This window comes from Entelurus aequoreus, linkage group LG21 (assembly GCF_033978785.1).
Source record: "Entelurus aequoreus isolate RoL-2023_Sb linkage group LG21, RoL_Eaeq_v1.1, whole genome shotgun sequence".
NCBI classification, from domain to species: domain Eukaryota; kingdom Metazoa; phylum Chordata; class Actinopteri; order Syngnathiformes; family Syngnathidae; genus Entelurus; species Entelurus aequoreus.
Window position 1 is genome coordinate 30,821,938 of NC_084751.1, and position 17,844 is coordinate 30,839,781.

Here is a 17,844-nt window from a genome sequence, read left to right on the forward strand (position 1 = left end):
TACGAAATTATGAAGCTAAAGTTTTTTCATATTTTTCTTGTGTATGGTTGCGGTCAGCAGATTTATCTCCAGATCAGAGAGAAATCTTGTATTTTTAAACACAATATAGTGAACTACTTTATTACTTTTTAACTACCTACCTAATTTGTAGAGTATGCTCGTCAACTTTATTTTTAAAATTGGCTTTATATAGGTTATTTCAATATCTACCCATTTTGTATATATTATTTATGCATAAAATAATTTTTATTCTTAATTGAAGGAAGCATGATTCTCTTTATAAATTCCTATTTAATAGTTATGAAATAGTTTATGGAGGGTTTATGATACATTGATTACTTTATTAGTTCAGTTTTTAAATAAACTCTTGTATGTCAGTCAACCACTTGATGTTGTTGTAATTGGACATATGTACCCCCAGAAAGACATTGAAGACAATCCATATGATGTTTCAAAAGGGCAGAGGTCTTCTTTGTCTTTCTTGTTAAAATCCATACAGCAATATCACACAGTACTATTCAGATACTATTTTTAAAGATGTTTTAATATAACTGTGAATATAAATGTGTTCTGTAAAAGCCCAGACTACCGTACCTTTGTAATTTATCAAAGTAATCCCTTGACTACAATAGCAATTGATGAATTTTGTTTTAATCCTGTTGTAAAATGGATGTACTTTCAACTGTACTTGTAAATATTAAGTGTATTATCATTTGGAATAGCTGAATATCTTAACCATATTTTAGAATAGTTGCAGTTAAGGCAGAAAATAAATCACAACAGCGGTAGTTTCAGCACTTATATCTTTAGGTCAAAATATATTTCAAATGATCATCCAAACCTGTATATGCGTTTTTTTTTATCCATTTCTTTTAGCTTTTTTGTCCTTTCAATTGTCTTCTGATTTCATTTCCTCATTGATTGTTCTAAATAGAAAAGCTGAAAAAACTTAAACAGAAGATCACATTAACACAAGTGATTTAGGCACATATAAAAGTTAACATTTCCTGAAAAAATGTACATGTCTACAAATAAACAACAATCAGTCCATTTATGTATGTACTATTCCACTTACACAATAATAAGACATGTAACAAGACATGTGTCAACCTATTTGTGTGTAAATATTGAAAGGAAAATATGCAAGGATACTTGACATGCACACTTGTTGCTAATGGTAGAAAAGGACATATTCGTCAGCACTCCACAAATGTGCATTGTGAAGGATGCAGCCACCAAATTGAAACACAGCTTAAAAGTTTCTTAAAGGGGTCATATTATGATTTTTTTCTACATTTAAAACATTTCACATAACATGCAATGGTGGTTCTTTGGTCAAAAATTTTCATAAATTATGTACCTCCAAAGACATGCACCTGGGGAGAGGTTGATTGGCAACACTAAATTGGCCCTAGTGTGTGAATGTGAGTGTGAATGTTGTCTGTCTATCTGTGTTGGCCCTGTGATGAAGTGGCGACTTGTCCAGGGTGTACCCCGCCTTCCGCCTGATTGTAGCTGAGATAGGCTCCAGCGCCCCCCGCGACCCCGAAGGGAATAAGCGGTAGAAAATGGATGGATGGATGTTTTACAGACCATCTTCAAACTGCTTTTTGACCGTCTCTCCAGGATGCGCCGTTTTGTGGGCAGTTTTATGTACATTCCTCCAATTTGACTGTGTCTTCTCCCCATCAGCCATATTGTAGTTTTTAGTGCTTCCATATTTAGTTACTGACTAGGGTTTTACTATCAGCAAGTAAGACGCCGTTAGTCTTTGAATACATTTACAATTAAGAATCTAAATATTAGGAACAATAAATGCATTGTGACATCATTGCCGTACCCTGCTGGAGAATGACCAACAGACCTGCCATCAGGCACGTATATTAACTCCTGAACACACCGCACGCCTCATCTTTCTCCAGGGATGCATCCCGCAAGTGTTAACGTCAGCCCCACTCAGGAGCTTTAGTCCTTGAAACCCAGACAATGCTCCCGCACTTGGGTGCCGGCGCTCGCCCTCACCCCACACCGTCTTGGCCCGCAAACGTGCATTGCATGTCATGCACATCCCAAAAAAATCATCAAACTGCGGAAATGCATTAAGGCTGACTGTTGCAACGCTTTTATTATCCTAGTGTGATATAGTCTTAAGTTTTCGGAACATCGTTTTTCAGATATCAATGCTTAATTCTTGGACCCAACCAGATGTAAAGAAATGATGTGTCTCCATACAGTTGTAGGCACATCAAGTGCATATGTGTCACATTTACCTACGACTTGAAGTCCTTGCGAGTGTAGTAGGAATTGTGGCCCAGCAGTTTGAAAAGGCATTTTCATGGATATTGGGAAAATCTGTTAAATTGTTTGAAAATTATTTGTTTCTTAAGAGTATGAATCCACACCATCACATTCAGCTTTTTTTTTATCTGACTTGTATATTTTGCTCTAAACCGTTATGATACTGAGCTAGTGGTAACTGAACAGTGACCATATTGAAATGTTTGTCTCCTCTGTGAAAATCAGAAGTGAGGCGGGTGGCCAATAGTTCACGAGGATTGTTGTTGCTGTTGGGGCTGCTGAACGACTGTCCTTCACACAGCAGAGACAATAAATTGGTGGAAACTCTGCACCTAACATTTAGAATTAAGGAAGTATTTTGGATGAATAGTGAAACGTCTTCTACAAACAAGAAGATTCCAGTTGCCTCGATTTATCCTTACTGGAAATAAGTATTTACCCACTTTTTTTGTATCTACTATCCGCACTCTACAGGTTGTTTCTCAGCAACGATTAATTACTATTAGCTGGTATTCTGACACGTGACTTCTTCCCGGAATTGAAAACTAGTGGTGGTCGATCAAGCTAAGATAGCTGTTGTCCAGCAAACAGCACGCCAACTGTCTGAGTACAAAAGAGGCTTAAATATTCCTACAAAAAGCAGATTCAAGCAAAAAATCAAACTATGCAATGGAATAAATCCCTATACTTTATCAAAAAAAGATTTGTCGAATGATATCTGTTAACACTGATTGACAATATTTTTATAAATGTATTTGATGGGAATAGAAAAAGTGGACTCTTAGTGACTGATGTAAGTGATCACTTGCCTGTCTTTACAGTGATCCAAATGAACAAGGAGCCAAACTTACAAACAAAAAGACAAATAAATAACTTTGTTAGAATAAAATCACCAGAAGCAATTAAGGCATTCAAGGTTGATCTTTTAAATCAGGATTGGAAAAATGTTTTTGTGGAGGATACTAATGAAGCATACGATACATTCCTGGATGTATTTCTGACACTTTATGACCGTCATTGTCCATTGAGAGAATATAAGCAAAATACTAAAAAGAGGGAGAAACCATGGATAACAGGGGGTTTAGTAAAAGCCTGTAAAAAAAAAAAAAAAGGCTTTACAAGGAATTTATTAAGCATCGAACAAAAGAAAATGAGGACAAATATAAAAAGTATAAAAACAGATTGACATGTATCATGAGGCTGCAACAAAAAAACTATTGTGAACAATTGCTGCATAAACATAAAAATAATATCATTGAAACCTAGAATGTGCTTAATACTATGATTAAAAAATCTAGCAAAAAGGATTTTACAGCTTATCTGGTAAAAGATGACAACTCAATTATTGAAAATATAGAAGAAATAGCTGAGGAATTCAATATGTTTTTTGTGAATGTTGGCCCAAATTTGGCAAAAAATATTCATTTTAAAATGAATGATGAGAAAAAGTTAAAGCGTGTATCTGACATAAAAAATTATATGTTTCTTGGCGGAGTTTGTGAAAGTGATGTGTTAGAAGTGGTCAGAAAGTTTAAAAACAAAAAATCTGTCGATGGTAACAACGTGGATATGTCACTTGTTAAAGAAGTGGTGGATTGTGTCCTGAAGCCGTTTACTTATATATGTAATAAATCTTTATCAACTGGAACTTTTCCTGACAAAATGAAAATTGCTAAAGTTATTCCGATTTATAAAAATGGTGAAAAACACATGGTCTCAAATTATAGACCTGTGTCTCTACTACCTCAATTTGCAAAAATTCTTGAGAAATTATTTGTAAATAGACTTGATAAGTTCATTGACAAGCATGAGCTACTGAATGATCAGCAGTATGGCTTCAGGAGTAATCGATCTACATCCCTAGCGGTGATGGACTTTGTAGCAAACGTAGCTACAGCAATAGAAAAGAAGCAACACACCGTTGGAGTATTTATTGACTTATGTAAAGCTTTTGACACAATCGACCATTCCTTACTTCTGCAAAAGTTGGAAAACTATGGCATAAGAGGTGTTTCACAACAGTGGTTAAGTAGTTATTTAAGTAATAGATCTCAATATGTGGAAATTAATAAGACTAAATCACAGCCAAGAAGAGTAACTTGTGGGGTGCCACAAGGCTCTGTATTAGGACCTAAGTTATTTATACTATATTTAAATGATATTTGTTCAGTGTCTAATAAATTGAAATTTATTATGTTTGCAGATGATACAAATATATATTGTTCAGGAGAAGACTTGAAGGAAGTGTTGAGGATAATAGAGGTTGAGTTGATTCAGCTAAAAAAATGGTTTGATATTAATAAGTTATCATTAAATGATAAGAACTAAGTTTATGGTGTTTAGTGGTGCAAGGACAAATTGTCAAGCAAAATTAAAATTAAATCAAGTGGAAATTGATAGAGTATATCAAACTAAATTCTTGGGAATAATAATTGATCATAAATTATGTTGGAAACCGGATATTGAATATATAAAGGGAAAAATATCCAAATCCATTGCTATTCTGTATAAAGTAAAACACATGCTGAATAAGAAATGTCTGCATATGTTATATTATTGTTTTATTTTTACATATTTAACATATTGTGTTGAAGTTTGGGGAAATGTTTATAAAACAAACTTAGACCCAATAATTTAACTTCAAAAAAGGGTCATTAGAATAATACACAAAGCGTGCTACTATGAACATACCAATCCATTATTTATAAGTTCTAATGTGTTAAAATTTTCAGATATTGTGTTTTTAAAAACAATGGAAATTATGTTAGCCTTCCAGCTTGTATTCTTAGGTTATTTCAATTAAGAGGAGAAAACTATAATTTACGGGGGATATTGATTTTTGAAATAGGTAAAGCAAGAACGAATATAAAATACAGATGTATTTCAGTTTTAGGAGTTAAATGGTGGAACAAGCTCAGTGATGAGCTGAAGACATGTCATACTTGCTGTCAGGTGTATTTATAACGACATGGCTTCCCACACTTGAAAAGGAAGGACTCGATGAGGCTCAGGATTTCACTCGTATTTCAGTTTATTAACTGGAATCTTGGAAGGTGAAAAACCTTTAAACACACAAGAATAAAAGCTTTTAAATAAAATACAGCATTTTGCAACAAACAAAGTAAGTACATTAACTCAGGTATTTTATAAAGGTAAGTACATTTTTAACATTAATTAATACACATTAACCAGCATTTCACTTAACTTAATTAACTTAGATTAATAAGGTAAATTAGGCATTAAATAAACAGAAATATAGTTCACATGTTAGAACCATCTACTTTTAAAGCAACGTGTTCTACCTTAAGTTTTAGCCTAAATTATTTTATACAGACTTTAGACATGAATTACTACAACAAGTTTAACTTGACACTTCTCTATTAATTCATATGAAATCAAGCATTTTAAACCAATATTACTGTAGTTTTTAACATAAACACTTTTAACAGAAATACTATTTTTATACATGAATTAAATGTTTTACTTTGCCTTTTAATAAAGCAAAATCCACTCTCTATATTAATATACTTCAAATTACATTTACAAGGCTTTAAGCGCCCTAATTGCCCATTTCTTGTCTCTACAAGTAAAACAAATATTTGTGGTGAATAAGATAAAGAAAAGAAACAAAATAAGCACCAATTGTACCTTATTTAACAGTTCAATTATCTAAATAAACATTCTTCTGAAGTTGAGCTCTGCCATCAATCACAGCGCATAAACTTCAACAGTCGGATCATGATTAAACAGTCCAGTGGAAAGAGGTGAGCTCACCGGTAGTCCGTTTGGTTTGAGTCCTTTTTCCCATGCGTTTGTGAAGTGCTTTCGTGGTTTTAGTGATCGTCTCTGTCTCTGCTGCTCTCAGCTCCGTCCTGCACACTGAATGAAACGGGTGCATTTGTTTGCTTTGTCCTGTCTGCGCTGCTCATCAGTCTGATTGCGCTCACCTGCTGGAGAGCGCACCTGGTGAGGCGCGCCGCGGAGCAGCGCTTCTGCTGTGACGCGCATGCAGCGCTTCTGCTGTGACACGCATGCAGCGCTTCTGCTGTGACGCGCATGCAGCAGCACAGCCGCTGTCACACACACACACCTTCAGCAGCACCTCCAGGCAGATCGCCGCAACACCTCCCACTCGATCTTTGCAGTGTAACCTGGAAAGATCGCACCTCTCAGGCGAGCTGGTCTCCCCTGACCTGATCCTCCGCCGGGATGAGGACGACAAGGCGTCGGACGTCTCGATGCAGTATGGTGCCCTGGAAGTCCTTCTCCTTAGACCTGGACTCTTTAACGACAGGGTTTGGAGTCTTCACCTGAACGCACCCACTTGGAGAGACTTTCACGTGGACATCTCGGACAATGCCTTTGGGATCTGCGTTCACACTGACAACTCTTGCTAGCTTGAACTGACCCCTCAGTGCATTTTGGTCGCAGAGCCACACTATGTCTCCAATGGCAGCATTTCTTTCAGCAGTATGCCATTTACTGCGGATGAACAGGTTTGGACCTGCGAGTTGGCTCCAGGACTTCCAAAAGTAGCTGACTTGCATTTGAATCTCTTGCAGCCTTTTGAAGGGGTAAGTTGTGTAGTCGAATGTTTTGAAATCTCCACTTTGTGTGGCTCGACCAAGCAACAGGGTGTTTGGAGTGATGTATTGGATGCCGTCCTCACGGCACTGGACTCTAGCGTCGATAGGCCTTTCGTTGGCAAGGTTGGCGGCCAGCTTGAGTACAGTCAGGAATTCACTGAAGGCAAGGCCTTCTCCTCTACCAAGGCTTTGTAGAGCTCTTTTGGTGATCTTGACAGCAGCTTCGGCGGCACTGTTTCGGTGAGGTGAATCGGCTGGAAGGATTCTCCACATCCAGTCGGTCCCATTCCTGGCAGCATATTCTTCTAGTGATCCTTTGTTTTGTCGTCTCAGGTAACTGTACATCTCTTCAAGGACAGGTTTTGCTCCAATAAAGTTCGTACCTGGATCGGACCAGATCTTCTGAGGATGGCCTCGGACAGAAGTGAACCTCTGGTAAGCAAGTAGAAAGCTCTCCGTTGTTAGCGTGTTTGCCAGTTCGACATGGATGGCTCGGCTGGACATGCAGCAGAAGAGCACGCCCCATACTTTCATGCTCACCCTCCTCTTGACATCATCCTTCACTTGGTACGGTCCGAACAGGTCGACAGATGTGAATTGAAATGGTGCAGCCGGATTCGATCTCTCCTCAGGCAAGTTTCCCATTATTTGCTGGCAGGTCTTTGCTTTTGCTTTCTTGCACACGACACACTTGTCAACAACTTTTTGGGCAATAATTCTTCCTTTGATGACCCATGCTTTCTTTCGCATCCGCAGTGTAGTTCCTGCCACTCCTTCATGTCCCTCACTGTGTGCTTCCCGGGCTAGGAGGGTGGAGATCCAGGCCTGGAACGGTAGCAGGGGAACAGCTCTGTGGTCTTCTCTGAAGGTCTGGATCCTGCCACCACACATCAGGAGTCCGCTTGTTTGGTCCTTGTAAACAACCAGTCTGTCTGTTGTTGTGTTTGGAAAGTGTACGCCCTCCTGTGCTGCCAAGCATAGGTCTCTGAACACATCTTCTCTTTCGTTCACAGTGATGACACCAGATGAAGGTACTGCCTCCCACTTTTCTTTATCGCCGGGGCACAGGAATTTCTTTACTGCTCTCCAAGTCCATACTATTGTCCCGACCAGCCGTCTTAGATTGCTGAAGCGCCTTTCGTCCAGTAGCTTTTGGACTGCTGCTGCTGCAGGTGGTCTTCTGAATCTGGACTCTGTTTCTTGGACTCTTTTTGGGTCCTGTGCTTTCTGTTGACTTCGGGTGAGTACGGCGACAAATGTTTTCTTCTGTATTTTTGTGATATTGTCTCTTGCTTGTGCGGCGACGTCTTTGGCTGATTTCTTCGGCCACTCACTTTCAGGAAGTCGAAGGAACTTTGGACCTGACTGCCACTCGGATTCCTCAGTTAAGTCATTTGGACTGGCCCCTCTGGTTATGATATCTGCAATGTTCTCGGGCCCTGGAATCCACCACCAGTCTTGGACATTTGTGCTGCTTTGGATCTCGCCGACTCGGTTGGCAAAGAAGGTCTGGTAACCATAACTCTCCCGCTGGATTGCGCCTAGGACGGTCTGACTGTCGACGAGATGGTACCACTTCTCAACATCGATTCGGCAGTGTCTCTGGAAGTAGTTCTTCAACCGGGCGGCAAAGACTGCTCCACACATCTCCGCCTTCACAGGGTCACCCTTGTGGTCGAGAGGGGTCAGCTTGGCCTTAGATTCAACTAGCCTCACAACAACACCATGGCTGCAGCTCCAGCGTAGGTACAGCACAGCGCCATATGCGTGCTCACTGCCATCAGAGAAGGTGATGCCACTTGGTTTTGCACGTGGATTTGGTGGTGTCAGGGGTCTGGTGAATCTGAGTTGGCTCAGCTCTGCATAGTCTTCTAGGAGCTTTATGGCATCTTCTCTGAGTCCTTTGGACAAGGCGGCATCCCAGGTGTCTTCTATGCAGTACATGACTTTTGCTTCTTGAAAAGCTCTTCGGATGAGGATGGCTCCCTTCTGCTTTGCAGGAGCCACGAGGCCGAGTGGATCATAGAGACCAGAGACTTGGCTCAACAGTTCTCTTCTGGTGAATGGATCTGGGGTTTGTCTTCTTACTTCATCTCTCAGTAAGTCCTGACCAAGGCGCATTTTCCTCTTCTTCTTGGAGAAGTTCACTGCAACCATGACATGTAGTGTGTCATCCTCAATGGTGTAACCAAGGCCGAGGGCTTTGTTATCCTCTTCAGTGAGCTGGTTTGGCAGGATCATGGTCTTTGACTCCATCTTCTCACCTCTCGGCCCTTTCCTCCCACTTTGATCGGAGTAGACCCAGGGCTTCATGATGAATCCTCCAGCTTTAAGGATCTGTTCGATGTTGGATGTGAGGAGTTTGAGGTGCTGGAGGTTGTTGTGAGAGGTCAGGATATCATCCACATATGCATCTTCCTCTATCACACGTTTCTCTTCTTTGAAGTGTTTGAATGAAGGCAAGTTGGCGGTCTCTCTCATGGCGACTTGGGCTATGCAACCAGCAGGTTTGTCTCCCATGTTGACCCTTGTTATGGCGAAGTCTTCTATTTCAGCCTTTTCAGTGTCACGCCACAGGAACCTGTGCAGGTGGACCTCTCTCTCTTCCAACCAGACAGAGTTGTACATCTTGCGGATGTCACCGAGGGCAGCAAAGACACCAGCTCGGAACCTCAGTAGGACAGCTCTGATTGGGTTCAGGACGTCAGGACCTTTGATTAGTATGTCGTTCAAACTCAGGCCTCTGTACTTCTGGCTGCTGTTCCATACTAGCCTCACTGGGGTGGAGACTGAATGTGGATTTGGTGCAATCAGGTGACTTATGTACCACACTGGCCCAGTCCAACTCTGCAGAACCTCTTTGGATAGCTTCACTGCAGCTTTGCGATGAAGCATTTCATGGACTTGTGACATGTAGGCTGTCTTCAACTCCGGTTCCTTTGCCAGCTGCTTCTCTGTCCTGAGGAATGTGGCTTCAACCGCTCTCCTGTTGTTGGGTAGAGATGCTGGATCTTCTGTCCAGGGATACTTGGCATGCCAGTGGGGATCAGGGCTGTGATGGTCTCCATTCACATACATCAACCCGTTCTTCACTATCTCCATCTCTCTTTCTTCAGCCAGTGTCATTTCTTTTCCCCCGGGTTGGCAATTCCCACAGCGACATCCTCCACATCTTGGCTCACAAGCAGCTCCAATACTTTCCCACTTCCACCACTTCAGAAAGTCTCTGCTGCTAGTGGCTGTATTGGACTGGGTGTGGGGCTTGTCGGGAGACTGGCAGGAGATTGGATCTCTACAGATGAGTTCACTGTATTTGACTGCTGCAGTTCTCATGGATCTTGCGAAGTGTGTCTTTGATGTGTGGGCCATTAAGGTGACTTCTTCAAAGAGGTCCGGGTGTGTGCCTCCGATCGTCTTGCCGAGGGGGCCGTCCCAGAGCACAAGGTTGCCAACAGAACGAACCTTCTGGGGTACTAGCTGGCCTTCCTTGTGGCTGATCAGGAGTTGCACCTCTTTGGGTCTAGCAAGGTCTCTTAGGGGAACATCTGGGAAGATTTTCTGTAGCTTAATAGCTGGAACATGTCTGTGAAACTCTGCAATCTTATCAAGGCCATAGCAGATTAGTTGATGTGACCTGAGGGTCCCTCTCGGAGTGTTGACCCGAATCTTGAGGAGGTAGCGCTTAGTTGCAACAGACACCTTCATCCCTCCAACGCCGTAAACCACCAGTGTCACATCTTCACCTCTCAGGTTCAACTTGCTGGCAGCTCTATGTGTTATATAGTTCGTGTCTGATGCCAGGTCGATGAGGGTCCCAATTCTCTGTCCATCGTTGGCAGTGGCATCAAAGAGCATCAGGATCACTGGATACTCATGCAAGCCATTTTCCTCTAGAAGACCTCTTTCAACTGCTGTGGTGTTGTATGCTCTGGATGTGACGTTGCAGAAGGTGTCTCGACACTGCTGCGCCAGCTCAGGGGTAAGCCTGGATAGGAAGTCTTTTTGAGCTTCGGTGTATCTTTTCCCCTCAGCTCTCACTGGACTGGATTTAGGTGTTCTTTGGGACTGGGGTCTGGCAACTGGACAGAGAAGGTAATGGTGTTGGTCTTTGCACTCTGGGTTCCCGCACAGATACGTGGTGTTTCTGCAGGGGTCGCTGCTGTGGACCTCGAGACATCTCTTGCAGGCACCGAGCTGTTGTGCTGCATCCCTCTTCTCCGATGGCTTTAGATTGATCCTAAACCTTCTGCAGAAATAGAGTCTTCTTCTGTGCTTTGGGTCACCACAAATGATGCAGCCTGCTGTTTCACTGCTGGACTTGGCTGACTTTGTTCTGGCATACTTGATGAGCTTAGTCTGCTCCTTGGCGGGTTCAAAGACGTTGCTCAGTTGATCTAGTTGCTCATATATAGATTCTTGGGACTTTAGGAATGTGATGAGCTTGTCGAAGCGGTTCTGGGGGTTAACAGTGTTTCCTCTGTCAGCAGCATAGGTGAGCCAGTCTTTCTTCAGAGTTTCTGGGAGTTTGCTCTCGATGGATCTAATCACCAGTGGGTTCTTTAAGGCGTCTGCATTATCCAGTTCGTTTAGATCATAAAGGGCCTTTTCCACAGTTTGGATGAGCTCTACGATTTTCCTTGGATGGCCGCTCCTGGCTGATGGTCTTGCTTGTAGCTCTTCTATGATCTCAAGAGCAATGCTGGCTTGGTTCCCAAACCGGTTTTCCAGGACTCTGAAGATCTCATCTGCTGAGCTGTACGTTGACAGACGTAGTTCCCTGGCCACCTTTTCATCAAGGCTATCCAGTAGTTGGAATTTCTTAACCTCTGAAGATCCGGTTGGTTCACCTTGCTTCTGCAGAGCCTCCCATTCCTTCCTCCATCTGTAGTAGTTTCGCTGGTTGCCGGCAAACTTTGGTAAGGCTGTGGCCTTTAGCTTTATCGCTGCCACTGGAGCTGAGCTGCGGGCTGAGATGGGCTGGGGTCCAGCGTCTTTCTTTATACTTGCTGCTTGGATGAGGGGGGCCTTCTGTGACACCAGCTTGGGAAGGACCACCTCGAGCTCTCTTAAACGGTAATCAAAGTCCTTTTTCTCGGCAAGCGGAGCCCAGTGGTTCCAGTTCTGGTGCGCTTCCTTTGCCTTGTCCACCAACTTCTGTAGGTGGGTCAGCATGAACTCACAAGCCTCCAGAGTTGTGTCTGGCTGGAAGGAGACGTTCCTGAATTCGGCCTCTGCAACTTGTAGAGCCAGGGAAAGTTCCTTTTCTCCATATGTGGTCCAGAGCGTCTCTCGGATTAGGAGTTTGACTTCTTTCGTCTTCTGCTCACATTCTTTCTCCGTCTTTGCTATGTCGGCTTTCTGGGGGTCGCTCAGCTCCTCAGCGTCTGCCATGTAAGCGGCTTCCACTTCTTCGTTTGCCTCGAAGACACGAGAGCTCTCTAGCATCAGCTTCTTGAAGTTCTCCTGTAACTCCTCCTTAGACATCTCTATGTAGGTTCTCGTAATGTTGTTGGCAAGGCGGGAGAACTGTCTCTTAGCTGTGGCCCTCTCCACTTTCAGTTCATCTGTTGGCTTTGGATCAGCCATCTTGCTCTCTTTGGCTGACAGACAGCAGTCTTTGTCCTCCAGGCCCCAGGTGGAGTGTCCTCCCTCTCGGTGGTGGCCGCAAGTGGAGTCTTTTGCCGGTCACAGACGGTTTTTCACTGTCAGGTGTATTTATAACGACATGGCTTCCCACACTTGAAAAGGAAGGACTCGATGAGGCTCAGGATTTCACTCGTATTTCAGTTTATTAACTGGAATCTTGGAAGGTGAAAAACCTTTAAACACACAAGAATAAAAGCTTTTAAATAAAATACAGCATTTTGCAACAAACAAAGTAAGTACATTAACTCAGGTATTTTATAAAGGTAAGTACATTTTTAACATTAATTAATACACATTAACCAGCATTTCACTTAACTTAATTAACTTAGATTAATAAGGTAAATTAGGCATTAAATAAACAGAAATATAGTTCACATGTTAGAACCATCTACTTTTAAAGCAACGTGTTCTACCTTAAGTTTTAGCCTAAATTATTTTATACAGACTTTAGACATGAATTACTACAACAAGTTTAACTTGACACTTCTCTATTAATTCATATGAAATCAAGCATTTTAAACCAATATTACTGTAGTTTTTAACATAAACACTTTTAACAGAAATACTATTTTTATACATGAATTAAATGTTTTACTTTGCCTTTTAATAAAGCAAAATCCACTCTCTATATTAATATACTTCAAATTACATTTACAAGGCTTTAAGCGCCCTAATTGCCCATTTCTTGTCTCTACAAGTAAAACAAATATTTGTGGTGAATAAGATAAAGAAAAGAAACAAAATAAGCACCAATTGTACCTTATTTAACAGTTCAATTATCTAAATAAACATTCTTCTGAAGTTGAGCTCTGCCATCAATCACAGCGCATAAACTTCAACAGTCGGATCATGATTAAACAGTCCAGTGGAAAGAGGTGAGCTCACCGGTAGTCCGTTTGGTTTGAGTCCTTTTTCCCATGCGTTTGTGAAGTGCTTTCGTGGTTTTAGTGATCGTCTCTGTCTCTGCTGCTCTCAGCTCCGTCCTGCACACTGAATGAAACGGGTGCATTTGTTTGCTTTGTCCTGTCTGCGCTGCTCATCAGTCTGATTGCGCTCACCTGCTGGAGAGCGCACCTGGTGAGGCGCGCCGCGGAGCAGCGCTTCTGCTGTGACGCGCATGCAGCGCTTCTGCTGTGACACGCATGCAGCGCTTCTGCTGTGACGCGCATGCAGCAGCACAGCCGCTGTCACACACACACACCTTCAGCAGCACCTCCAGGCAGATCGCCGCAACACTTGCCAACCCTCCCGTTTTTAGCGGGAGAATCCCGGTATTCAGCGCCTCTCCCGACAACCTCCCGGCAGAGATTTTCTCCCGACAAACTCCCGGTATTCAGCCGGAGCTGGAGGCCACGCCCCCTCCAGCTCAATGCGGACCTGAGACTGAGTGGGGACAGCCTGTTCTCACGTCCGCTTTCCCACAATATAAACACCTTGCCTGCCCAAAGACGTCATAACATCTAGGGCTTTTATAGAGTGCACAACTGCGCACACAACAAAGAGACGAGGCAGAAGAACGAGGACATTACAGACATGGCGGTCGAAATGATATACTCATCATGAACGGAGAAGTTAAACAGGACAATACTGCCATCTAATGGCTAGCCACCGGAACACTGAAATTCAAGTATTTTTTTTTTTTTCTATGTAAATAAAATATATATATATATATATATATATATATATATATATATATATATATATATATATATATATATATATATATATATATACATACATATATATATATATATATATATATATATATATATATATATATATATATATATATATATATATATGAAATACTCGAGTTGGTGAATTCTAGCTGTAAATAACCACGCCCCCAACCCCTACCTCCGACCAAGTCCCCCCCCACCCCCCCCTCCCGATATTGGAGGTCTCAAGGTTGGCAAGTATGAGACATGTACTTCTTTGTTAAGGTTTAAGAAAACATTGAAAGGTGAAATAATTGAAAATTATAAAATATAGCAACGATTACTTTCATCCCATTGATTTTTTTTTTTTTCTTTTTAACGTTGATGTTCCAGGTAATCTTATTTTCAGTGAAGGTATAGGATAGGCAAATATAAGCCTTGGCTTCAGCCTATTCCTTTTTCGGTCATGCTTTTTCTTTTCTTTTCTTTTTGTGTGTAAATGTGTATGATTGTTATATATGTATAATTTGTACTCTTAAACTGGTCACACAAAATGGTTAATGGTTGATGGTTGATTTTATGACCGAAATAAACTTATTTCATTCATATCAAGGATTATGTCCGTCGCAATGCCAGACATATCGAAAGATTTAGCTCCAGACTCCATTCTCCATGACAAAACAGGTGAAAACTTAGAAAAGCATGGAGGTCTACAACTTCTTTTTATGTGACTGGGTCAAGGAAATTGGTATCAATACTCTCCCAGATAAATATGCATCGTTTTTGCTCGGGTAAGGTTGCATTTCAGGATTTAACTTTGCATCTAAGCTGCCATGTTTTTGTTGCTGTTGCATGCGCCGTTTACAAGTAACGTGTTTTCCCTGTCTTTATCAAAATATAACTAAAGATTAATTTATGATTGTTGCCTTTGGTAAAAGCCTAACTCTTTGAGGTTTTGCTGACATTTGCTTTATTTAATTTAGACACACCGAGTTGGTGCTTTTTGAAACAGTCGTAGCAAACGTGTTTAAGAAATACAAATAATATCAAGATAATACTTAAAGACCTATTGAAACCCACTACTACCGACCACACAGTCTGATAGTTTATATATCAATGATGAAATCTTAACATTGCAACACATGCCAATACGGGTTAACTTATAAAGTGCAATTTAAAATTTCCCGCTAAACTTCCGGTTGGAAACGTCTATGTATGATGCGTATGCGCGTGACGTCACGACGGCAACGGAAGTATTCGTACCCAATGTGTCACCATACAAACTGCTCTGTTTTCATCTAACAATTCCACAGTATTCTGGACATCTGTGTTGGTGAATCTTTTGCAATTTGTTTAATGAACAATGGAGATTGCAAAGAAGAAAGTTGTAGGTGCGATCGGTGTATTAGCGGCTGGCTGTAGCAACACAACAAGGAGTACTTACTTGGATAGCAGACGCGCTAGCCGATGCTAGCCGCCAACCGCATCTGTGATCGGGTGAAGTCCTTCGTCGCGCCGTTGATCGCTGGAACGCAGGTGAGCACGGGTGTTGATGAGCAGATGAGGGCTGGCTGGCGTAGGTGGAGCGCTAATGTTTTTATCATAGCTCTGTGAGGTCTGGTTGCTAAGTTAGCTTCAGCGTCGTTAGCAACAGCATTGTTAAGCTTTGCCAGGCTGAGAATTATTAACCGTGTAGTTACATGTCCATGGTTTAATAGTATTGTTGATCTTCTGTCTATCCTTCCAGTCAGGGATTTATTTATTTTGTTTCTATCTGCATTTGAGCCAGATGCTATCACGTTAGCTCAGTAGCTAAAGAGCTTCGCTGATGTATTGTCGTGGAGATAAAAGTCACTGTGAATGTCCATTTCGCGTTCTCGACTCTCATTTTCAAGAGGATATAGTATCCGAGGTGGTTTAAAATACAAATCCGTGATCCACAATAGAAAAAGGAGAGTGTGTGGAATCCAATGAGACCTTGTACCTAAGTTACGGTCAGAGCGAAAAAAGATACACCCTGCACTGCCTCTCTAGTTCTTCACTTTCACGTTCCTCATCCACAAATCTTTCATCCTCGCTCAAATTAATGGGGTAATCGTCGCATTCTCGGTCCAAATCTCTCTCGCTCCATTGTAAACAACGGGGAATTGTGAGGAATCCCTCCTCCTGTGACGTCACGCTACTTCCGGTATAGGCAAGGCTTTTTTTTATCAGCAACCAAAAGTTGCGAACTTTATCGTCGTTGTTCTATACTAAATCCTTTCAGCAAAAATATGGCAATATCGCAAAATGATCAAGTATGACACATAGAATGGATCTGCTATCCCCGTTTAAATTTAAAAAAATAATTTCAGTAGGCCTTTAAATGGGAAATAATACATGTTAAAAGTACATCAAATAAACCTTTACCGAAGTCATCACTGTAAACTCATGCATTCTTCGACTCTGCTCCCTTGGACTGGAGTGTGAGCTGCATGCTTTTCTCGTCGTAATTTCCACAAATCTTGCACTTTTCCGCCCTTTTTGATAACCCCTCGAGGAACTCTGAAGAAGTGTTTATCCTTTCCATGTTTTGAACGATTCGTACAGCTGGAAACGACACAAGAATAGGGCATTTTTTTCTTCGAGAAAGGCTAAATGGTGCCTAAAACCCATTGAAAACAGAGCTAGCTTGACCACCACCAGTATTCATTTTGCGGGGCGTAAGCCAGACGTGACGTCAGTAACATCCCATCAGTCAGTGCCTCCCCTTCGCTACGTAGCCAAGATTTCTACAATTGCGGGTGGTAAGTGTCCATCACTGTGCACTTAATACTCCTGACAGTGCACTGCGTTTTGCTTTACTTATATGTTTGAACATGCAGTGTAAGTACGTAAGTGTGCAAATTGAGACACAGCCTGTAGTTTATTTTCAAGAACTCTGTCAATTATATTAAAGTTGACTTTTGTATCTCTCCTAAGGTTTGTCAGTGACACGCTGCTGCTGGAGGAGATGATGTCAGACCCCTTGCTGCATCAATATGGTGTTGTCGTCTTGGATGAGCTCCAGGAGCGCACGGTGGCAACAGATGTGCTTCTTGGCCTTCTGTGCGACGTCTGCCGCCAGAGGCCAGATAATTTCCGTGTAGTTCTCCTTGCTCACCTAAGTCTTGCTCCTCGGCTCGCTTCCTTCTTGGGCCCCTCCGTCCCACTCCTCTCCATGGACAACCTCCTCTCTGAGCCCCTGACAAATATGCAGGAAAAGGAATGTGAGACTAAAGAGGAGAGGGACATTGCGACCCTGAACAGCGTGGAGATAATGTACAGAGAACTTTCTCCTGGGAAGGAACCTGTTGCCGCTGCCTGTCACATGGTTCTAGATCTGCATCGAAGAGGAGAGGAAGGCGATATGATGGTGTTTCTTGCCAGTGCACAGGTGCAAGTTTTACTTTATCATCTCAAATTTCACATTTTTTCTTGTACTCGGACACCAAATAGCTAAAATACCTGAATGGGATAAAAATAATACAAAAACTTAATGAAATGTGTCACATTTGCAAAGATAATATTATCAATCATCCATCCACCCATTTTCTACCGCTTGTCCCGTTCGGGGTCGCAGGGGGTGCTGGAGCCTATTTCAGCTGAATTCAGGCGGAAACCAGGGTACACCCTGG

The 17,844-nt window shown here is 41.9% G+C and overlaps 1 protein-coding gene across 3 annotated transcripts in view; it reads left to right on the plus strand.

Moving 5' to 3' along the window:
- Positions 1 to 17,844, plus strand: part of dqx1 (DEAQ box RNA-dependent ATPase 1) — a 57,842-nt gene that overhangs the window by 19,238 nt on the left and 20,760 nt on the right. For all 3 annotated transcript variants that reach the window (XM_062031392.1, XM_062031391.1, XM_062031393.1), the window contains one exon: positions 17,150 to 17,603. In XM_062031392.1, the coding sequence (XP_061887376.1) occupies positions 17,150 to 17,603 (454 nt within the window). The remainder of the gene's footprint in view (positions 1 to 17,149; positions 17,604 to 17,844) is intronic.